General features: G+C 47.8%; 1 protein-coding gene across 4 annotated transcripts in view; it reads left to right on the plus strand.

Moving 5' to 3' along the window:
* DNAH8 (dynein axonemal heavy chain 8) overlaps nt 1-24,207 on the plus strand; it is a 491,368-nt gene that overhangs the window by 327,536 nt on the left and 139,625 nt on the right. For all 4 annotated transcript variants that reach the window (XM_068232705.1, XM_068232706.1, XM_068232709.1 and 1 more), the window contains 8 exons: nt 9,052-9,215; nt 9,825-10,017; nt 12,901-13,023; nt 16,605-16,735; nt 18,934-19,087; nt 20,004-20,168; nt 22,688-22,914; nt 23,038-23,156. In XM_068232705.1, the coding sequence (XP_068088806.1) occupies nt 9,052-9,215; nt 9,825-10,017; nt 12,901-13,023; nt 16,605-16,735; nt 18,934-19,087; nt 20,004-20,168; nt 22,688-22,914; nt 23,038-23,156 (1,276 nt within the window). The remainder of the gene's footprint in view (nt 1-9,051; nt 9,216-9,824; nt 10,018-12,900; nt 13,024-16,604; nt 16,736-18,933; nt 19,088-20,003; nt 20,169-22,687; nt 22,915-23,037; nt 23,157-24,207) is intronic.

A 24,207-nucleotide genomic window follows, 5' to 3' on the forward strand; every position in this document is an offset into this window, starting at 1 on the left:
TTCTTCTTCTTCTTCTTCTTCTTCTTCTTCTTCTTCTTCTTCTTCTTCTTCTTCTTCTTCTTCATCTTCTTCTTCTTCATCTTCTTCTTCTTCATCTTCTTCTTCTTCATCTTCTCCTTCCTTTTCAATATCGTCTTCTTCACGTATTTCTCTTTTCAATTTTTTTTTAAAGAAATGCAGCTATTTTTGAGCGTAACAAATAGCTGGTGGGCGCACGCATGTTGGAAGCGCCATTGTATGTGCTCCCTGGCAGTGGAAACACAAAGACAGCAGGAGGTAAATTCAGCAGCAGGAGGAGGAGGATGAGTGTGTGGCAGCAGGCAGTCAATGAGGCAGGCAGCTCGCCGTGACATAATAGCCCTGGTACCTAGCGGTGATACCAGGGCTGTAAATAAACACAACAGGAGGTCCCAGACAGCGGTCGTGCAGCCCACATTGTGTCCAATACACAACTGGGACAACACAGTTTTCAACCCGGGCACCTCAGAAAAATTAAACCTTTTTTTTTTTTTTTATGGTTTTTTGGTTTTTGGTTTTGCAACCAATATAGCTATTGTTTGACGTAATAGCTGGTGGCAGAGTGGCAGCAGAAGGTAAATCATCTGTGTACCCTGGCAGTGGGAAACAAAGACAGACAGCAGCAGCAGGAGGAGGAATGGAGGAGTAGGCGAGCAGCTATTGTTTGACGTAATAGCTGGTGGCAGAGTGGCAGCAGAAGGTAAATCATCTGTGTACCCTGGCAGTGGGAAACACAGACAGACAGCAGCAGCAGCAGCAGGAGGAGGTATGGAGGAGCAGTGTGAGTGTGGCAGCAGGTAGGCAGCGTGACATAATAGCCCTGGTACCTAGCGGTGATACCAGGGCTGTAAATAAACACAACAGGAGGTCCCAGACAGCGGTCGTGCAGCCCACATTGTGTCCAATACACAACTGGGACAACACAGTTTTCAACCCGGGCACCTCAGAAAAATTAAACCTTTTTTTTTTTTTTATGGTTTTTTGGTTTTTGGTTTTGCAACCAATATAGCTATTGTTTGACGTAATAGCTGGTGGCAGAGTGGCAGCAGAAGGTAAATCATCTGTGTACCCTGGCAGTGGGAAACACAGACAGACAGCAGCAGCAGGAGGAGGAATGGAGGAGTAGGCGAGCAGCTATTGTTTGACGTAATAGCTGGTGGCAGAGTGGCAGCAGTAGGTAAATCATCTGTTTACCCTGGCAGTGGGAAACACAGACAGACAGCAGCAGCAGCAGCAGCAGGAGGAGGTATGGAGGAGCAGTGTGAGTGTGGCAGCAGGTAGGCAGCGTGACATAATAGCCCTGGTACCTAGCGGTGATACCAGGGCTGTAAATAAACACAACAGGAGGTCCCAGACAGCGGTCGTGCAGCCCACATTGTGTCCAATACACAACTGGGACAACACAGTTTTCAACCCGGGCACCTCAGAAAAATTAAACCTTTTTTTTTTTTTTATGGTTTTTTGGTTTTTGGTTTTGCAACCAATATAGCCATTGTTTGACGTAATAGCTGGTGGCAGAGTGGCAGCAGAAGGTAAATCATCTGTGTACCCTGGCAGTGGGAAACACAGACAGACAGCAGCAGCAGGAGGAGGAATGGAGGAGTAGGCGAGCAGCTATTGTTTGACGTAATAGCTGGTGGCAGAGTGGCAGCAGAAGGTAAATCATCTGTGTACCCTGGCAGTGGGAAACACAGACAGACAGCAGCAGCAGCAGCAGGAGGAGGTATGGAGGAGCAGTGTGAGTGTGGCAGCAGGTAGGCAGCGTGACATAATAGCCCTGGTACCTAGCGGTGATACCAGGGCTGTAAATAAACACAACAGGAGGTCCCAGACAGCGGTCGTGCAGCCCACATTGTGTCCAATACACAACTGGGACAACACAGTTTTCAACCCGGGCACCTCAGAAAAATTAAACCTTTTTTTTTTTTTTATGGTTTTTTGGTTTTTGGTTTTGCAACCAATATAGCTATTGTTTGACGTAATAGCTGGTGGCAGAGTGGCAGCAGAAGGTAAATCATCTGTGTACCCTGGCAGTGGGAAACACAGACAGACAGCAGCAGCAGGAGGAGGAATGGAGGAGTAGGCGAGCAGCTATTGTTTGACGTAATAGCTGGTGGCAGAGTGGCAGCAGTAGGTAAATCATCTGTTTACCCTGGCAGTGGGAAACACAGACAGACAGCAGCAGCAGCAGGAGGAGGTATGGAGGAGCAGTGTGAGTGTGGCAGCAGGTAGGCAGCGTGACATAATAGCCCTGGTACCTAGCGGTGATACCAGGGCTGTAAATAAACACAACAGGAGGTCCCAGACAGCGGTCGTGCAGCCCACATTGTGTCCAATACACAACTGGGACAACACAGTTTTCAACCCGGGCACCTCAGAAAAATTAAACCTTTTTTTTTTTTTATGGTTTTTTGGTTTTTGGTTTTGCAACCAATATAGCCATTGTTTGACGTAATAGCTGGTGGCAGAGTGGCAGCAGAAGGTAAATCATCTGTATACCCTGGCAGTGGGAAACACAGACAGACAGCAGAAGGGCAGTACACAGCAGCCCACTGTAGGTGTAAAATGTGTGGCTGCAGGCGACGTAATAGTCAAAGTGAACCAGGCTGGCTTAGTGAGCAGGAGCCAGGAGGTGGTAAAGGGTGGTAAGGCACATTAACGATGGTTCCGGCAGCCAGTTCATGTCCCCCTCTCGCCGACAACAGGGGCCAGGAACTCGCCTTCCACCCACGCCTGGTTCATCTTGAGAAACGTCAGTCTGTCCACAGACTTGTGAGACAGACGTGAGCGTTTCTCGGTGACCACGCCACCAGCTGCACTGAAGCAGCGCTCGGACAGCACGCTGGAAGGGGGGCAGGACAGCACTTCCAGGGCGTACTGCGCCAGCTCGCTCCAGATCTCCATGCGCTTGACCCAATACTCCATGGGATCAACAGGGGCATCGCTGTCAAGCCCGCTGTACGACCCCATGTAGTCAGCCACCATGCGGGTCAGGCGCTGGCTGTGACCGGAGGAGGATGCTGCTGCATGCATCTCCTCTCTAGTCACTGCTGCCGGAGCCTCTACAGTCCTGTAGAGCTCGTGGCTGAGAGACAGCAGGTCTGTGGGGCGCTTGCTGCTGCTGGATGCAGGCACCTGCTGCTGCCTCTGTGCTGGCTGCTGGACAGTGGGGGTGGAAGGCTGGGGGAAGGCTTCCTCCAAGCGCTCAACAAGGGCCTGCTGCAAGCTCCTTATTTGTTGCGCTGGGTCTCCTCCTGCAGGCGGCAGGAACTGGCTCAACTTCCCCTTGAGGCGTGGGTCCAACATCATGCTGATCCAGATGTCCTCCCTCTGCTTCATCTGGATCACCCTGGGGTCCCTGCGCAGGCACGTCAGCATGTGCGCTGCCATTGGGAAGAGGCGGGCCACGTCTGCTGGCACATCGACGTCAGTGCTGTCCTCATCCTCCTCCTCTGCCGCCTCATCCTCTCTCCACCCCCGCACCAACTCAGCTGCGCTGTGCTGATCCCCCTCATCAGCAGCCAGGTCAGGGACCTCCACCAAGTCCTCCTCCTCCTCCCCCTCAGAGGTGGACTGCGCAGCTGGTTGCCGCTCCTGCTGGTCCAAGGCTGCCGCTCCCTGTTCCAGCAAAGCATCGAGGGCCCTGTTCAGCAGAGAAACCAGGGGCACCCACTCGCAGACCATAGCATGGTCCCTGCTCACCATGTTTGTGGCCTGCAGGAAGGGAGCCAGCACTAAGCACACCTGCTGCATGTGCCTCCAGTCATCATCGGGGACGATGGACGGGAAGTTGCTGGTCTTGTCCCTTCTCAGAGCTGCGGAAACAGTGGCCAGGGCAAGGTACTGTTTGACAGCGTGCCTCTGTTCAACCAGACGCTCCAACATCGCCAGGGTGGAGTTCCAGCGAGTCGGAACGTCAAGGATCAGCCGATGGCGTGGCAGATCCAGCTCCTTTTGCACGTCTTCCAGGCTCGCACAGGCTGCAGCCGAGCGCCGGAAGTGACGCACAACATTCCTTGCCGTTTCCAGCAGTTCGCCCATCCCCTGGTAGGTGCGCAGGAACTTCTGCACCACCAGGTTCAGCACGTGGGCAAGACAGGGGATGTGGGTCAGGTTTCCCCTGTGTATTGCGGCAACCAGATTGGCCCCATTGTCGGCCACCACCTCTCCGACTCTGAGGCCTCTGGGGGTCAGCCAAATCCTCTCCTGCTCCTGGAGTTTGGCCAACACATGGGTTGCCGTCAGCTTGGTCTTCCCAAGGCTGACCAAGTGCAGCAGCGCTTGGCAGTGGCGGGCCTTCACGCTGCTGCTGAGGCGGGGGGTTTGGCCAGGTGTGCCGGAGGATGGCAGAGGATCGGAGGAACCTGCTGCAGTTCCCCTGAGCCTGCGGGGTGGCACCACCCACTGTGTTGCTGCTGCTGCTGTGCCCGCTGCTGCTCTCCCATCCTCACCCCCTTCCACCAAGCTGACCCAGTGGACAGTGAAGGACAGGTAGCGGCCTGTCCCGAAGCGGCTGCTCCAGGAGTCCATGGTGACGTGGACCCTTTCACCAACCGCGTGCTCCAGCCCTCGCTCCACATTGGCCATCACAAAGCGGTGCAGTGCAGGAATGGCCTTGCGGGAGAAAAAGTGTCTGCTGGGGAGCTGCCAGTCTGGGGCTGCGCAAGCAAGCAGCGCACGAATGTCGCTCCCCTCCTGCACGAGCGTGTACGGCAGGAGTCGGGAGCACATGGCCCGTGCCAGCAAGCCGTTCAGCTGCCGCACGCGACGGCTGCTGGGAGGCAGAGCCCTAACCACCCCCTGGAAGGACTCGCTCAAAAGGCTCTGGCGTGGCCTTTTGCTGACACGGGAATCAGCAGACACAGCAGAGGAGGCCACTGAGGACTGGCTGCCAGAACAGGCCTCAGTGTCGGCGGCAGGAGTTGCAGAGGGGGGAGGAGCAGTGCGTTTCCGCACTCCTGCTGGTGCTGCTGGAGGAGCAGGAGGGCGGGTGGCTGCTGTTGCTGCTGCTGCTGCTGAAGGCTGTGCAGTGATGGGTGTGGTGCCACTGCCAGCACCAGATGCCTTCAGCCTCTGGAACTCCTCATGCTGGTGGAAATGTTTAGCCGCAAGGTGGTTGATGAGCGAGCTGGTGCTGAACTTTAAGGGGTCTGCACCTCTGCTCAACTTCCGCTGACAGTGGTTGCAAGTGGCGTACTTGCTGTACACAGTGGGCATGGTGAAAAAGCGCCAGATTGGTGACAGAAACATCCCCCTACGGCATGGAAGCGCTGCTGCCTGTCTCCCTGTGGTGGTTGGGGGGGGGGCTTGGGTGCTGGTGGTGGTACTGGCTGATGCTGCTGCTGCTGAGCCTGAGACACCAGCAGGGTGTGGGACGCTGCCAATGCTTGCAATGATGCGCCTCCTTGCAAGGCCCACAAGCGCATCCTCCTCCTCCTCCTCAGAGCTGCTGAGGACGACATCCCCTGGAGGTGGTGGCACCCAGTCTCTGTCTGTCACCGGGTCATCATCATCCTCCCCCTCCTGAAACATGTCCTGCTGGGATGAGGACCCCCCAAACTCCTCTCCTGATGCATGGATGGGCTGCTTGACTGTCGCCACAGTCTTGCTGTCCAATCCCTCATCCCCCAAAGTGCCCATCAGCATCTCCTCCTCAAGATCGCCAACAACAGCAGACAATTTACTCATGATGCCTGGGGTCAAAAGACTGCTGAATGACAGGTCGGCGAGTGACGGTGAACTGGCCTCCTCCCCAGACCCTGCTGGGCGGCTGCTGCGAACAGGGGTGGTGGTGGTGGTGAGGGTGGAGGCCTCGGATGCAGAGCTGATGGCGGGCTGCTCATCCTCCGTCATGAGTTGCACCACAGTGTCTGCATCCTTTTCCTCAATGGGACGTTTCCGACCCGGCTGGAGGAAAATGGGAGCAGGTGCTACACGCTGCTGCTGCTGTGTCTCTGCAGCGTGAGTTGCAGATGCTCCTGCTGGGCGGCGTCCACGGCCAGTGGCTATGGGAGGAATGTTAGCCACTGACGCTGCTGCTGCTGCTGCGGAACTGTGCATGGTGGCGCGGCCGCGGCTTGCCACAATGCTGCTCCCTCTCCTCCTGATTCCCTTGCTGCCCTTCCCCTTGCCCAAACCGCGCTGGCTGCCACTTCCAGACATCTTCAATGTTTTGGGCGTATAGACAAAAGTTTTTTAAAAGGGCGGGTGAAAAGTGGGGTACTTTAATGGAGTGGGTTGGTTGGTGAGGTGACTGAGTGAGTGTCCCCTAGTACAGTAAGTAAGTAGTAACAGTCAGGAAGTACAACTAGCAGTTACAATAATCAGTAGTAATCACAAGTAAATTTAGTGTGTGTACACTCAGACAGTGAGTGCCCGCACGCAGGAGCTAGTAGCCTATGAACACAGTGACTGAGTGTCCTAGACTCCTAGTACAGTAAGAGTAAGTAGTAACAGTAAGTAGAACTAACTAATTACAATAATCAATCAGCGATCAGAAGGAAATGGAGTGTGGGTGGTGTGTGTACACTCAGACAGTGAGTGACCGCACGCAGGAGCTAGTAGCCTATGAACACACAGTGACTGAGTGTCCTAGACTCCTAGTACAGTAAGAGTAAGTAGTAACAGTAAGTAGAACTAACTAATAATCAATCAGCGATCAGAAGGAAATGGAGTGTGGGTGGTGTGTGTACACTCAGACAGTGAGTGCCCGCACGCAGGAGCTAGTAGCCTATGAACACAATGACTGAGTGTCCTAGACTCCTAGTACAGTAAGAGTAAGTAGTAACAGTAAGTAGAACTAACTAATTACAATAATCAATCAGCGATCAGAAGGAAATGGAGTGTGGGTGGTGTGTGTACACTCAGACAGTGAGTGACCGCACGCAGGAGCTAGTAGCCTATGAACACAGTGACTGAGTGTCCTAGACTCCTAGTACAGTAAGAGTAAGTAGTAACAGTAAGTAGAACTAACTAATTACAATAATCAATCAGCGATCAGAAGGAAATGGAGTGTGGGTGGTGTGTGTACACTCAGACAGTGAGTGACCGCACGCAGGAGCTAGTAGCCTATGAACACACAGTGACTGAGTGTCCTAGACTCCTAGTACAGTAAGAGTAAGTAGTAACAGTAAGTAGAACTAACTAATTACAATAATCAATCAGCGATCAGAAGGAAATGGAGTGTGGGTGGTGTGTGTACACTCAGACAGTGAGTGACCGCACGCAGGAGCTAGTAGCCTATGAACACAGTGACTGTCTGACTGAGTGTCCTAGACTCCTAGTACAGTAAGAGTAAGTAGTAACAGTAAGTACAACTAACTAACAATAATCTATCAGTAATCAGAAGGAAATAGAGTGTGTGTACACACAGACAGTGAGTGAGTGCACACACGCAGGAGCTAGCTAGTAGCCTATAAACAGTGACAGTCAGTGAGTGTCCTACTCCTAGTACAGTATAACTACAATACTATTAGTAAAGGACAGCAGAAATACTGGTATAGATGAGAGAAATAAACAGAGGACAGCTGCCCACAGAGGCAAGGCCCCCCTGAGGCCTAAACCTGTAAGCTTGCAGCAGCTGCCTGTCTCTAATGTAACACACAAGCTACTAACTAAAATACAATGTCTATCTAACTAACAACAATATAGGTGTATATGGCAGGTGTAGGTGAGCAAAAACGCTAGGTAAATGATCACAATAGAGCACTTGCTAAGCCAAAGCACAAAGGAGCAGATCTCTCTCTGTGCAAGTCTCAGGCAAGCATGGAGAAACGGAACATGGCGGCCGCTATTTATAGGGTAGGGGCTGGCCAGGGTCCCCCTCTGTGATTGGCTGCCGTCAGAGGGCCTGGGAGCCCTCTGATTGGCTCTAAGGACATCAATCTGGGCTATGACGCTATTCGAGCTCGGTACCGAGCTCGAATAGCGCCGTTTGCTCGAATAGCTCGAATAGTGAATGGGCTATTCGAGTGTACTCGGATAGCCCATTCGAATAGCTACAGCTATTCGGAGCTCGAATACCGAGCTCGGATAGCTGAAAAAGAGCTCGAATATTCGAGCTACTCGAATATTCGAGCTCTGCTGAGCACCACTGCTAGCTGCATTCATGTGCTTCAACCTGCATTCACATTTTTAGATTAGGAATTAGTACATAATTTGCATATGATTTGCATTCAAAGCATGTATTTAGCTCCTGTGGGGCTCTGCATGCCTCTGTTGGCTTACATTTCAGTTTGCAGCCTGGAGCGCTGTCATTTATTTGATGTCTGATCAGAAGGGATATCATGAGAACCTTGCTTGTTTCACTACATATACCAGCCTTAATAAATCTATCTAATATTTCCTGTCTGGAAGTCTCCATGTGACTTGCATTACCTAGTTACATAATTATGTATTTAGCCACTCTCCCCTGTGACATGCTGTAGGGGCAAGGTACCAAGTGCAGTGCTAGTCATGCTGGGAGCTGATAAGCCCCTCTCTCTGTAGGAGTTCCCTGAAAGGAAGGAGGGGTGTTCAAAGGGGAGGTGCACATGACTCATGTAGCAGAGCTTACAGTAGTATTTCACATACCCCCCCCCCCCCCCCCCCCCCGGAGCCCCCCTCCTGGATCTTTTTTTTTTTTTTGCTTATAAAAAATTATTATTGCTCAGGGTCACACAGTGAGACGAACAATCCCATAGTTCATAAGCATTTTTAGGAGGGAGGGGCTGGAGGAAGGTGCTGGCTGATAATTGACACATGACAACCAACATATGGAGGCACACTTCCCTAGACTGCCGACATAAAAATGACATCTGAAAAGTAATACTTGTATTTGTTTACTTTCATTAAGAGTACTTATATTTATCACGATTTAAGTAATTGTTATTCCTTTCTTTAATTAAGGTCCACTTTAACTTCAGTGGCTCAATGAAAGAAGGAGCCAGTGGCTGCTGCCAGCCTTCCAGATATTTTAGAAAGAATAAAGATGAATATGAGTTGTTGTATCTGTTTCTGCTGTATGTGACATGTGTCATTACCATTGTACCTCAGGTGAAGATGCTCCCGACTCCGTCCAAATTCCACTATATCTTCAACCTGCGAGACCTGTCCCGCATCTGGCAGGGCATGACAACCATACGGGCCGAAGAATGCCCCTCCGTCTCCGTACTGCTGGCGCTGTTCAAGCATGAGTGTCAGAGAGTCATCTCCGACAGGTAGAGCTCTGAATCTCTTACTGTTGGTTTATACACTACCCCAACCGCAATCTCCACTCTGCACACAACCTTCTTCTGTTCTTCTCTAGAATCACCTCCCATTCATCTATACAAGTTTTCTCACATGCTTTACCTCTCTTCTGGAATCCCTTTACACATCACAAACCTCATTCTCCCACCATTGAAACAAACTACTGTGCATACGCAGTGTGCGCTGTTGACGTAGGCACGCTCGCGCGCAGCCGTCCGCCAAGCTTTGCGGGCGGCCAGAGGGACACCGGGTAGCACCGAAGCTGCTGCGAGGGAACCAGGAGACTACTAGTGGCTGGAAGAAGCCCCAGGTAAGTAAAGATTGCTTTACTAATTCACCTTGTGAGTCCTTTAAGCGTTCCCTCAAAACTCAGTACAGCGACACAGAATAAGTTGGCGCTTTATAAATAAATAATAAAAATGCATATATATCCAGCATATACAGGTAATACCTTATAGTGTCTTTGTACTACTGGTGCTGTTTCAGCATGAGTGTCAGAGAGCCAGAGGTAGAGTTGCTTACTGCTGTTGGTTATACACTCGTCCTGCATACAGGTAACACCTTATTATGTCTTGCAGATTCGTGAGTCGTGAAGATCGACATTGGTTTGATTTGTCTTTTGCACAAATCATACAAGAACAACTGGACCCATCGCTAGCATCAGGAGTACAAAACGATGTTTATTTTGTGGATTTCCTGCGAGAAGCTCCAGAACCCACCGGGGACGAGCCTGAAGACTTTGTCTTTCAAGTTCCAAAAGTTTATGAAATGGTAACGTTTTTAGAGCAGGCACATACATGAAGCATGTTTTGTACAGCAGGTAATCTACAGGTGTCATTATTCCTGGGGTGGACCGGTTACTGTTTGGTGATTGCCTTGGAACACTGGGGTCCTGGTTATTGCTTGGGTCACCAGCTGCACTCTTAGTGTCTGTGGGGTTTCCTCTGAAGCAGAGCAGATTAGCTGACTTCTGAGCAACTTTGTACTGGTGTTGAATAAAGCAACTACTGACCCTCCTTTAAGCACACCTGACCAGATGCAAAGCTACCTACCTAAAGTAAGCGCATACCTGGATCCATATATTTCTGTGCATTTTCTGTTACTCTTTGTCCATCCCCAGTCCTCAAAATCACTTTTGGCTAAAGTCAAATTTTCAGACAAGAAGAGACAGACTTTCTGGTGACCTTCTCTCTTATCACTCCCCCATTCCCCTCCTCATCCCCGCCCCATTCACTGGTTCCCCTGCTGTCTGCTGTTCAAATTTACTGCCTCTTGGAGTGCTTAATAGGCTTTAGAAGCACTTGTGTCTTCAAGTGCTACCGAAGATGGGCAGCTCCACCCTGCGCATGCGCAACTCACCTATGGATCCTTCCCGGTCCTCTCGGTGTCCTCGTTCTCCTTCTGTCCACCGTTCAAGTTTGCCACCACTGGGAGTCCTTGGAAGGCTTTGGAAGCACTTTTGTCTTCAAGAGATTCCAAAGACAGGTGACTCCATACTGCTCATGCGTGAGTTAGCAGTCGCACATAGGCTGTATGGAGCCGCCTGTCTTTGGAAGCACTCAAAGACACAAGAGCTTCCGAAGCCTTCTGGGGATCAGAGGAGGGCATATTCGACCAGTTTATTAGCTTCAGGGGGGTGATGTAACTAAGCACCTAGAGAGAGGACCGTGAAGGCTTCATGGTGATCCAGAGCCTTTCCTCACCATAGCTGAGGATCTTACGTTTTTTTTCCAGAATGCTTCAGTGCTAGTTTAAGAGAAGGACATGACAGGCTGCAGGCTGGTAGGTGGAAACATCACAGAAAGTGCCAAAATTGACACAAGGAGTGATTTTGGGAACCCGAATCATACCTCCCAACTTTTTGAGATCAGAAAGAGGGACACTTAAGCCACACCCCTGCCACACCCCTGATCACGCCCCCATCACACCCCTAGTCACGCATACCATAAACATTTCGTAAGAAAAATGTGTTTTATAATTCAAACCACACTGGTCCTTTCTATCCTGGTTCATTTTCCTTCATATTAACATTTTAAAATTAGTAATATATCAATTTAAATAGAGTCTGAAGACTTATAAAAATCCTATTTTTATTTGACATCTATCTTCTGCAATACCACCAGTGCTAAAATGCAGCATCCCCGCAGCAGAATGCTGTATTTAAACCCCCCAAATACCGGGGGAAAATTCCATGACTTTCCAGGTCATGGATTTTGATGCATGGGGAGGCAGAAATTAGCGCTGCAGCTCTGCCTCCATTAGCGCCAATCCCCGCCGATCCCCACTTCTCCCCCACCCTTATCAGTGAAAGAAGACTGAGAGGGGCGGGGAGAGGCGATGATCAGCGGGGATTGACTACAGTAGAGGCAGAGCTACAGCACTAAGCTAACCGCCGCAGCCCTGCCCCACGCGCGACTGTCAGCGCGTATCTCCGCCTCTCCCCCGCCCCTCTCAGTCTTCCTTCACTGAGAGGGGCGGGGAGAGGCGGCGATGCACGTCTGATAGACGCGCTGAGAGGCAGGGCTGCAGCCGTTAGCCCTGCCTCTAGGAAGCATATTCTACGACCAACCTTTGCGACCAACTTTTGCGGGGGGTGGGTTGGGGGGTCAGGGACCCTCGTTTAGCCGCGGGATAGCAGCGTTTTAGCAGGGGCACACGTGCCCCTGCTATATATGAGAGCTGAAGCGAGATTTAGTCTCGCTTCAGTGTCTCTTTAATGGAGGAACTCCAGTTATAATAATGTAATAAAAAAGTGCTTAATATTTACAATAATTACCGGTATGTATAAATGATTTAGTCAGTGTTTTCCCATTGTAAAATCTTTCCTCTCCCTGATTTACATTCTGACATTTATCACATGGTGACATTTTTACTGCTGGCAGGTGATGTCACTGGAAGGAGATGCTGCTTGCATTTTTGGCAGTTGGAAACTGCTGTTATTTCCCACAATGCAACAAGGCTCCCACAGTGTGATGTCAGGACCTCAATGTTGTGAGGCGCTGACATCACACTGTGGGAGGGGTTTCACCACAAAATCAGCCATACAGAGCTCCCTGATGATCCATTTTAGAAAAGGATTAGATTTCTCAAGGGAAAGGGGGTATCATCTACTGATTGGGATGAAGTTCAATTCTTGGTTACGGTTTCTCTTTAAGAACAGAACCCATGTCTATTCATGAACCCATGTCTATTGCATCCACAACCTACACTCTGTCCACAGTCCTCCCCTGCAAGAACCACTTCATCACATTTGTGCAGAACTTCTCACAATAATCTCTCCTCTCTGGAGTTCCATTCTACAACACATCCGTTACTCTCTAACCCTTGGAATCTAGAACCTTCCCTTCAGATGTTCACCGAGATTCTGACAATGCCACTTACATCCACCTGATATATAATTCACTCACAGACTTATCTGATGTTTGTCCCCTCTCCTTCTACATTGTAAGCTGATAAGAGCAAGGTCCTGTCTCCTGTTGTTTCCTGTTATTGCTGTAAGTTTCATTACATAATATTCTGTTTTAGTCAGTGTCGGTCATATGTTGTTTATTACGTCTGTAACACCTGCCCATGTTGATATCATGCTTTGTAAGAAATAATAATAATATGCATTTTATATTTACACAGAGGATGAATGTGATTTTATTCTATTAGGTTCCTAGTTTTGAATTTCTGTCGGAAAAGCTGCAGCAGTATCAGAATAAGCTGAATGACTCGGTAAGAGGCTCTCACATGGACCTGGTATTTTTCACAGATGCCATGACTCATCTTATTAAGGTAAATAGTTATCCGTTTTATGTAATAATTAAACCATGTGGTCTTTTTATGCATACATTTAAAAAGGGCTCCTGGAAAAAGAGGCTCCTGATATAGACGAAAAAAGCCACATTTGGCTACAAAGGGCGCTTGGTGTAGCCCATATGCCAGATTTGGCTACAAAGGGTGCCTGGTGTAGCCGAAAAGCTAGTTTTAGGTTATAAAAAGGATGCTGTTATAAGAAAAATTTGTTGAGCTATAAAAGGGCTCTGGATAGAGCCTTACTATAACCTAACTTCTCCCTACTCTCACACAGAAGACCCTCCTGGTGGTGCCTAACCCTAAGACCCCTCTTGGTGGTGCCTAACCCTAAGGCCCCAGCCTGGTGGTGCCTAACCCTAAGGCCCCAGCCTGGTGGTGCCTAACACCAACAGCCCCCTGGTGATTACTATGACCTAACTTAAAATTAAAAACAATGGTGCATGAGCCAGCCTGGGGCCCCGGGAACTCTCACTGCCCGGGGCCCCAGAACCAGCATCTAACACCATATGTGAGCGCAGCCAAACCCTTGGAGCTGCCACCCCCAAGGCCTGTCTCCAACTGCTCTAAAACTTACCAAACACACAAATGGAGAAACTCACTCCCAAACAGTTCTCTGCTGCTTTATAAAGCCTGCAGGCTGCTTATAAGCCAATGAGAAGTGCACACATATGTTACACCTAGCTTGCAGTGATTAATCAAACAGAAGCTGAGCAAGTCAGCCAGTCATTGGAGAGCCCCCTGCTGGTCATATAGCCATTGTCTATATGCAACTAAAGCCCTCTCCAACGACTGGCTGACTTGCTCAGCTTCTGTTTGATTAATCACTGCAAGCTAGGTGTAACATATGTGTGCACTTCTCATTGGCTTATAAGCAGCCTGCAGGCTTTATAAAGCAGCAGAGAACTGTTTGGGAGTGAGTTTCTCCATTTGTGTGTTTGGTAAGTGTTAGAGCAGTTGGAGACAGGCCTTGGGGGTGGCAGCTCCAAGGGTTTGGCTGCGCTCACATATGGTGTTAGATGCTGGTTCTGGGGCCCCGGGCAGTGAGAGTTCCCGGGGCCCCAGGCTGGCTCATGCACCATTGTTTTTAATTTTATTGTAGTATCCCATGCAGTTTAGTTAGGAGGGGGGCAGATGAGAGGGAATATCCTGCACGCTGATGCCCCCTGCTGGTCATATAGCCATTGTCTATATGCAACTAAAGCCCTCTCCAACGACTGGCTGACTTGCTCAGCTTCTGTTTGATTAATCACTGCAAGCTAGGTGTAACATATGTGTGCACTTCTCATTGGCTTATAAGCAGCCTGCAGGCTTTATAAAGCAGCAGAGAACTGTTTGGGAGTGAGTTTCTCCATTTGTGTGTTTGGTAAGTACTATGACCTAACTTCTCACTACTCTCACTCAGAACCCTCCCGTAGTGGTGCCTAACCCTAAGACACCCCCTCCTCCCACTTGTGATGCCTAATCCTAACCCTCCCCCCTGGACCCCCATATCAAAAATCTCAGCTATAAAAGGGGCCCTTTTGTAGCAGAATTAAAAACCTTGTAGCCGAAAACCTTATAGCCCGAATCAAAAATATGGGCTGCAAAGGGGCGCCCTTTTGTAGCAGAATCGAAAACCTTGTAGCCGAAAGAAAACTCGGGAGCTCTTTTCACCACCTTGTAGCCCATATTTGCAGAAATAACATTGAAGTCTATGGAGGCGCCCTTTTAATACAGATGGCTCAGAAGCCCTTTTTAACTAATTCCCTTTTTTATGAAGAATTGCTGAATATTATTTTGCCATAATTCAGCTTTAAGTGAGCAACTGTGGTTTATTTTCTGAATATGCAAATCATCTTTTCAATGCACCTGAAAGCAAAGCTGCATATTGGTGTATAGCAAGTCTTTTATTTGTCAAATGTACAGAGCCACATCAATTCTACATGCAGACAGCCTGTTTCTGACTTTTTGGTCCTCATCAGTGCATAGCAGGGATAAATTCCACCATGTCCGATATTCCTCTCAATCGTTTTACCGCTCGATTTCTCATAGACGGGAATGGAAAAAGATAAGAAAAACGAGCGGAAGATATAAGAATCGAGTGGTGAATCAAGTGGAAAAAATGTATTGTGTGTTCCCAGCATAAGAAGTGCTATTCACAGATACAAGCAACCTACAGACCTCTGATCACTAGATAACAGTTTATGTGATCTATATGCTCAAACCCACATCACAGTGAATCACCAGCAGCAATTATGTATTGGAAGTAGTTCATTGGGCTTAAGGGGCCCATACACCTAACGATTTTCCCGCCGATATACAGCAGATTCGATCACTGTGATCGAATCTGCTGTGAAATTGTTGCGCAAACGCTGACAGAACGATTGATTTCCATCCGAAATCAAGAGTTCCCGTCAATCCATCCGTGCGGAAGATGTTGCTCGATCGCCGGCGGGTCGGGAGTGCGTCGATAGCGGCGTTCAAATGCCCGACGACCGACGCAATACAGCGGCAATACATTACCTGCGCCGGCCTGCGCAAGTCCCCGCTGTCACCGCTGTCTTCTTCACCGCTGGACCGGCTGGCTTCACTTCCTGTCCCGGCAGGAAGTTTAAACAGTAGAGCGCCCTCTACTGTTTAAACCTCCCCAGACAGAAAGAAGTGAAGTCAGCCAGAACCCTGAGCCCAGCTGAGAAGGTGACAGCGGGGACTCGCGCCGGCCGGCGCAGGTAATGTATGCGGGGGGGGGGGGGGGGGGATTGGGCAGGTGGGATTAGCGACAGCACCACCACAGATTTTGATCAGTTTCACGCTGAAATCTATTCACAATCTTTGCAGTAAAGGCAGCCATACGATCCCTCTCTGATCAGATTCGATCAGAGAGGGATCTATCTGTTGGTCGATCTGATGGCAAATCGACCAGTGTATGGCCACCTTTAGGGATACGACAGAGATGGCTGTGATTTCCTTATCTCAATGACCTTTTCCACTGCTTACACCTGTCTCACACAGCCACTTGTAAAGCTGGAGCAATTTTGGGTACCCGGAGTCGGTGGTTTCATAAACTGAGGAGTTGGAGTTGGAGTCGGATGATTTTTGTACTGACACTACAGCCCTGGTTGTGGTGGTCTGTATCATAAAAATATTATATGTACCTTGATGGAGGTGGGGGGGGGGAGGGGGTTGCAAGTGTAATGTGATCGCCATTACTTCTTATTGTCCTCTCCCCTCATCTGCATTATTAGCAGTGGCAAAGCATTGGTCAGCGGCTTAGGGGCGTGGTTTGAGCAAAAAGCTCTTGCAACTATGAAATGGGATCTGCCAGTCCATTTCTCTAACAACAACAAGGCAGCAGTGTGTGTGGGTCAGGTGACTGTGGTGATAGCCGGATATGAAAGGTATTTGCAACACTCTTATCTCCCATCACTGGAGAGTGCTCCATCTTATGGGTAGAGAAGGGCTCTAATATTTTCATCAGTATTGTGGCATCTATTGTTTTTGAAGCACTGTACTTCTCACTTTCATGTCTGCCACAAGCAGTGTTATAATGTCATGTATAATATTCTGTCTTCCACACACAGATCTCACGCATCATCCGTACGGCCTGCGGTAACGCTTTGCTGGTTGGAGTCGGAGGGTCTGGCAAGCAGAGTCTGGCCCGTCTTGCCTCATTCATTGCAGGTTACAAAATATTTCAGATCACTCTAATGAGGTAAGTGAGCCTCCCTTCACAGCTAACCTCAAGGAAAAGCTAAAATAATGGATGTAGCGGGGAAGGGTTAGAACCTCTAGCGTACGTTCCTAAAAGCACAGATCTGAGGATACACTCTGATAGCTTAGCAAGCAGAACATCCAAACGCTGGCTATGTTGTGTCAAGCAATACTTCTGCAGTCCAACATCCTAGCATTTCATCACTTGGCCTGAAGCAGCCCAGCTGAGTGAGTTAACAGGAGGCTCCGTAAGTGGGACAGCAGATGATGCATGGCTCAGTATCAGTATGCTGCTCAGATGGCAGATTGCTGCTCTGGAAGCTGTGCTTCTGGACATGGCTGTTTACAGGGTAACCTTAAAGCACACCTGAAGTGAGAGGGATATGGAGGCTGACATATGTATTTCCTTTAAAACAAGAAGTTTTAAATCAGGATGATACCATTTATTGGCTAACTAAAAATGAATAAAAATAAGCAAGCTTTCGGCCTTGCAGCCTTCGTCGGGCTTACATCCTGTTAGTTTGCAGACTGGTGGTACAGACAGCTATATACATGCAACATCAAAAGGGAAAACAGATATTTTTTCAAGCATAAATACATGTCATTAAGATGCCTTAATTCACACAGACCATCGACCTGGGGTTAGAGGTTGGAAGCTAAGATAAGGATCCTTGTTTACTCCCTGCTCACATACCTGGGAGTTGGACTGACACAGAGGTATCGTAAATTCTTAGTTCACAAGCTCAGCTATAATGGCTGAGAAAAGTTCAAATATCATCAGTCTCATACCAATATAGATAGTTGTTGTCCTTATTCAAACCGTTCTGCACAGCTTCGAACCAATTTATAAATTTTGTTTCTGCTATTAATCGATCATTTGACGTTTTGAAGCCGCCCTTTAGGGCAGTGACACGAAGATCATCCATGCTGTGTTCGTTGGACCGAAAGTGTATAGCAACTGGGAGTCCAGATTTGGTATCTTTAATAGTGTGCCTGTGTCCATTCATATGTTTGCGCAGATTTTGTCCAGTTTCTCCAACGTACATTGGGGCATTTAGCACACATGATCAGATATACCAGATTGGTGGACCCACAGGAAAATGTACCTTGTACTCTGTACTCCTGTTGTGAACCTGGTATCGTTACCCTGTCAGTGGAGTAAATGTGTCCGCAGGTCCCACATATTTTTTGTCGGCAGGGTGATGTTCCGTTTTGTTGAGGCCTATTCAAAGAGCTCCTGACAATCATCTGTTTTAGATTGTGTGGTTGCCGATATGACAAGAGTGGAGGTTTAGGGAATATCGTTCTCAGTCTGTGATCCTTGTGTAAAATGGGATGAAGTTCCTTAGCAATCCACCTTAAGATTTCCAGGTGTGGGTTGTAGGTGACAACCAAAGGGACACGTTCCTCTTTCTGGTTTTGCTTATATTTCAGGAGTTCAGTCCTGGGGATGTTGCTGGCTTTCCTGATTTGGGCCTCAGCCATGGGAGGACTGTAACCTTGTTTAATGAAAGTGTTCTTAAGGCGATCCAGGTGCTTGTCTCTGTCCATCCTGTCAGAACAAATCCGGTTGTACCTTATAGCTTGGCTGTAAATTATAGAGTTCTTAATGTGCTTAGGATGAAAACTGTCATATCTTAGGTATGTGGGATGGTCTGTAGGTTTGCGATACACAGAGGTTTGTATGTTGTTACCCCTGATGTAAAACAATACACATTGCCTGGATGACTTGCTGACCCTTTGCCTCTAATAATTTTAGCCATAGACCCTGAACAAGCATGCAGATCAGGTGCTCTGACTGAAATCTGGCTGCATTTACCACATGCTTGATTCAGGTGTGTGATTCAGACACTAATGATTCATGAAATATAAGCAGGAAGCGGCAACTGGTACCTCTATATCCCTTTCACATCTGGTTTTCTTTAAAAGGGATTTATTTGACCTGAACTGATCAGGAACCCTCTATATAAATACAAACACGCTCTGCTGCTAAGTGCTGAGAACGACTGTGCCTACTGCCTAGACTGGAGAATAGTTCCGAGGTGCAATGATGTTAGATGTAATGCTTATTCATCCAACCTTACGTTTGCATTTGTTCTGTGCGTTTGTGGGGTCCGCACAGCTGCCTGAGTGTGTATCTGGTAACATACATGTAGTGCAGAGATTCCACACGACTCACCACTCTCTTCATATTCCTAGATCATACGGCGTCAGTAACCTGATGGAGGATTTGAAGTTGCTGTACAGAACAGCTGGAGAGGAGGGCAGAGAAATCAGCTTTATCTTTACTGACAATGATATAAAAGATGAATCCTTCCTGGAATACATAAACAGTGTTCTTTCCTCAGGAGAGGTAATCCCTGGACACAGACAGTTTATGTGTATTACACACAGCTATGATCATTCCTGTATGTAACATTGTACAGATATTATTTGTTAGTGCCGTGTGCTTTCTGTTCAGCACATGCAGCATGAGACACAGTGATTACTTTTTTTTACCTGTTCTTCACTGGTGATCACTCACCCAAAGCTGCTCACCATGAATGGTAAACACTAACCTACAGCCTTCTGATAACTGACACTAACCTACAGTCTTTTGATAACTGACAGTAATATATAGTCTCCTGATAACTGGTGGTGACCTTCCTGGTAACTCAAACTAACCTACAGTCTCCAGATAACAGATCGTAACTTACCTGCTCCTGGTAACTGGCACTAACCCACTGTCTCATCATAACTGATTTTAACCTACTGTCTCCTGATGGCTGACACTAACCTACATCCTCACACTCTGCTGTAATTTATACCTTTCCCAATTGCTGATCTGTTGTGACGTTAACCGTATTTTCTCATTTGTGTCACTCATCTGTAGCCGTAGCCAGTGGCGTAGCAATAGGGGTTGCAGAGTTAGCGACCGCATCGGAGCCCTTGGATCAGAGGGGCCCCGAGGGGCCCTCCCTCAAGCACAGTATTAGCTCTCTATTGGCCCTGTTTTGGTAATAATCACTTCTATAGATACTTTGAATAGTGGTAATCATTAACAAACTGTTTCCCATCCCCTACTTGCACCTTTGACACTGTTTTTGGTGCGCCATATCAATTGTTATATATAGAGTGCTTGGGGGGCCCCATGTACAACTTGCACCGGGGCCCATAGCTCCTTAGCTACGCCACTGGTCGTAGCCAAAAGACATGAAGAGCATTTAGCATACTCTGACAGCTTGCTGTGCCTCCATCTACATTTCCTCTGTCACTGTGTATTTCCTCAGGTTTCCAGTCTGTTCTCTCGGGAAGAGGTGGAGGAGATCAGCCAAGGTGTATTTCCAGCAATGAAGAAGGAATTTCCTCATCACCCTCCAACCTCTGATAATTTATATGAGTATTTCATTTCCCGCTGTAGAAGGAACCTGCATGTCATTCTCTGCTTTTCTCCAGTAAGCCCTACTTCTGTCTAGCAGCTTTTCCCAGGCTATTTCCTTTCTGTGGACTGCCATACTATTTACAATCTCTAAAAATAGAGAAGATAAAGACTTTACAAGCTTGTTCAGAACAGTTTCTTTTTTTGTTCTTTCTGCCCAGTACTAATATAATGCCTCCAGGATAGCATTCTACATTATAATCTTCTTGTAATAGTGCTCACATTATACAGCTTTTAGTACTAACTTTGCAGCAACATAAATGAATGATTGGCATATTCGCTCGCTCACTCACTGACCCAAGGAGAAATATGAGGTGAACGTCATGCTTATGTTCAGTTGAATACTTGAAAGAATACTTGAAAGTAGGGTTGCAACGGTATGAAAATTCACGGTATGATAACCGTCAAAAAAAATACCGCGGTATGGCGGTATCACGGTATACGGTATTACACATTTATTCTCATTACAATTAACCTAGCTAGTATAGGCTCAGATACAGCTTCCTGCATCTCTGTTGCCTGATCTGTGTCTGGTATTCCTCAGCTATCTGCAGTGCAACAGGTTCTCTTTAAAAACGAGCTTATCTGCAGTGGTGGCAGTCAGGTGACGGGTCACAGGGGACCAAATTACAACTAAAGGGGCCCATACACTGGTCGATTTCAGCCATCGATCGATCGATTTCTATAGACTCGATTGATCAGAAATCGATTCTATCAAATTCCCCATTTGATCGATTTGCGGCAGATTTCAACTGATTTCGATCGATTTGATCTATCTGACAGGATGGAAAATCTAGGTCGATCGGCTGCTGGCAGCAGATCCATGGCCCATAGAGTTGCATTGAATCTAATGGTCCAATAATGTATTTAGGTTGATTTCCAATAGATTTCATTCTGAAATCTATTGGAAATCTGTTCCTAGTGTGTGGCACACATCAGATAGATTCCTGTCAGAATGCACTTGACAGGCATCTGCAAGAAATCTATCTGATGGTCGAAAAATGCTGCAAATCTATAAGTGTATGGTCACTTTTACTTCAATTTCTCACAGACGTGCTTTCAAAATGAGCATAGCTGCGGTGGCAGTCAGCTGACACGGGGAGAGATCAAAATACAACATGTGCTGTGCTGCTCAGTCACAGATGAGAAGGCATTAGACAGTGTCTATTCTCTAAATACATGCAGGGTGCATGTCTCACTTTTCCTTCTGTCCTCAGTCAGGTGACAGGTCACAGGTAGGGACACGGGATGGGAGAGATCAAAAATGTTTGCTGCTGTGCCACAGATGAGGGTGAATTAGACAGTCTAAACACTCTCTATGCATACAGGATCCAGTTCTCTGTTTTCCTTGAATCTGTGCAAAAGTTCAGGTCCACTTTAAAAATGCTGGAGGTGCAATGGTGTGGTGCTCAGGCAGGCAGGCAGGCCCTCTGAGTAATTGTGTCTCAACTCCCAGTGGGGGAACGTAGAGGCCGCTGGAGTGACTGGGCGTGTGGGGGCTGAGTAGTGGTGGACTAATGTCTCTGGCACTGACATACCTTATGGTGCTTGCGTTCCTTCTAATTGTCCGCAGGGGATCATCCTTGCCTCTGCTTCCCACTTGTCCTTCTCTCTGTCCCCCTCCGTTATTAATAACATGGCACCCGCCGCCTAGGCTCCTTCTTCGTCGCTCAGGGAGTGTCGTACAGTGTGCGCAGTGCACACTACGGAGAGCTGCAGAGCGAGCGTCCCTTCATGACACAGAATGAGCGTTTGCGCTCCAGCCGCCAGCAGCGCTCTGCCTATGCGATCCGGCCGTGTCATCACCCGGCGCCTGCACAGTCTGTTGACAAGCCTCCCGCTACCACGATCTAGCTTCGGGAGCTTGCTTTTGTAACGGAGGTTGACGGAGAGCCGGACAGTGGCGGGGGATGCGGAAATAGAGCCAAAAACCAGTATTTTCAAAAAGTGCATGGTATGATTATCATGCATATTGAAACCGTGGTATACCGTCATACCGGTATACCGCGGCAACCCTACTTGAAAGTAACGTGTTTTAGGAAAACAAAACTGTACTCGGTGAAGGTTTTGGAAGAATATTATTGTGCAGACATTAAAGTTAGGGTTTTTGCTGAATGCATGAATCTGAAAAAGTTTTCAGTGTTTACATGAATTGTCAATTATAAACTTGCTAATACAAAGTTGAATCCACTAAAGGCGTCTTGCTTGTCACATCCATTCATTTACAATGCACGTACTTCACCAGTTATAACATGACAATACAGAGTTGGAAACCTAAAAATATTTTGACTTTTATAAATGACAACATAAATAACCCCATTGACATCAGTAAACAGCTATTTCAAATTTGAATTCATTTGAAAACTCTGCCAATTCATTTGAAGTTATTCTAGTTAGTCAAATTTCATAAACTTTTGTAAATAGAAAGTAACTGAACTTGTTGAATTAATGATCCTTATAAATAGATCTTTTTTTTTTTTTTTTTATAAGAACATGATTGGTTATCTGTTTCATTTGTTTTGTTCTTTTATCCAGGTTGGGGAGAGATTTCGGTCTCGCTCCCTGAAGTTCCCTGGTCTCATCTCAGGCTGCACAATGGACTGGTTTGGTCGCTGGCCTAAGGAAGCTTTAGTCTCTGTGGCCAATCACTACCTTTCTGGCTTTGAGATTGTGTGCCGGGCTGAGGTGAGGTTACGAGTGGTGGAGACAATGGGAACCTTCCATGACAAAGTGTCCGAGAGCTGCGAGAGCTACTTCCAGAGGTAAATTGGTGTAGATCACTAGTGAGTAGTAGGATACATAAAGTGCGGGCCTTCCATGTACATAAGTGGAGGGCAGAGTGAGACCTTTGTTCACTCCAATTTATTTTACTTCTTGTGTTATAGGTATCGCCGAAGAACCTATGTCACACCTAAGTCTTACTTATCATTTTTAAGCAACTACAAGTCTGTGTATGCTGAGAAGTTGAAATACATCAGTGATCAAGCTGAGCGGATGAACAGAGGTAGGCTAATCTCTGGAAGCACCGGGTGATACGGCACATTCCTCTGATATTACTGTAAATTAGTATGGAAGAACTGAACAAAGCAAATTTCCATACTCTGCGTGTAAACTTCCCCTCTCCCTTCATACCTGGCACCCTATCTCCATCGTCAAAGACAGGCCCGATATACATCACAGGAGCCTATAGGCACAGATGTCCTGGCACTTTAGACTTCGCCCTCCATGGACCTACAAACCTCCACCGAACTGCACCGCAATTGTGCTGGCTGACCCAGCTGTCACTTCTCCCTTACTTCACCTGCTGTGCATAGGTAGCTACAGGTGCCCTTTAGTAATAGGTAGCCAGAGGTACCCTCAATATTAAGGAGCTAGAGGTGACTCGATGTATTAGCTAGCTTGAGGTGCCCCCAGTTGATAGTAAATCTCATCAGTGGAATGCTGAGAGTCGGGTTAGTAACCTCTCATTTACACTCCCTGGATGGAGGGGAGGGGAGTGAGCCGCCTTTCCATCATCAGGCGCCTGTAGGCACGTGCCATAGCCACTTTGCACTACGGCCAAACTGTAACCAATGCACGGCAGTGAAACAGTTTCCATTGCGTGCTGTTTATGCTGTGCGGAGCGATCCGAGAATCTGCAGCATGCTGCAGATTCTCACACTCCCGCATCATCGTCTCGTCTCCTCCAGTCACTTCCGCATCGGATGATGTGGAATTGACGCGACTACAAGCGGAAGTGATGCGATGCGGCTAGTTAGCTGCACTCGCATCACTTCGCTAGTGGAAACGGGCCCTAAATCTTATCATATGCAATGAATAGGACAAGGAGTTGTGCAGCAGATGTCATGGCCTCCACAAAATCCTGAGCTCAATATTGAGTCAGTTATTAAGTCAATATTTTGTGATTGTATAACATTTTTTCACACGTGCCTAAAGCTGGCCATACATTAGCGATTTTGGGCCAAAATTAGTCAGTTGAATCGATCAAGCATCAAGTTTTGGTTTTGGTTTGATGTGGGCGATTGGGAGTGTGGCAGCAATGGTGTTTCATATCG

This window comes from Hyperolius riggenbachi, chromosome 4, assembly GCF_040937935.1.
Source record: "Hyperolius riggenbachi isolate aHypRig1 chromosome 4, aHypRig1.pri, whole genome shotgun sequence".
NCBI classification, from domain to species: domain Eukaryota; kingdom Metazoa; phylum Chordata; class Amphibia; order Anura; family Hyperoliidae; genus Hyperolius; species Hyperolius riggenbachi.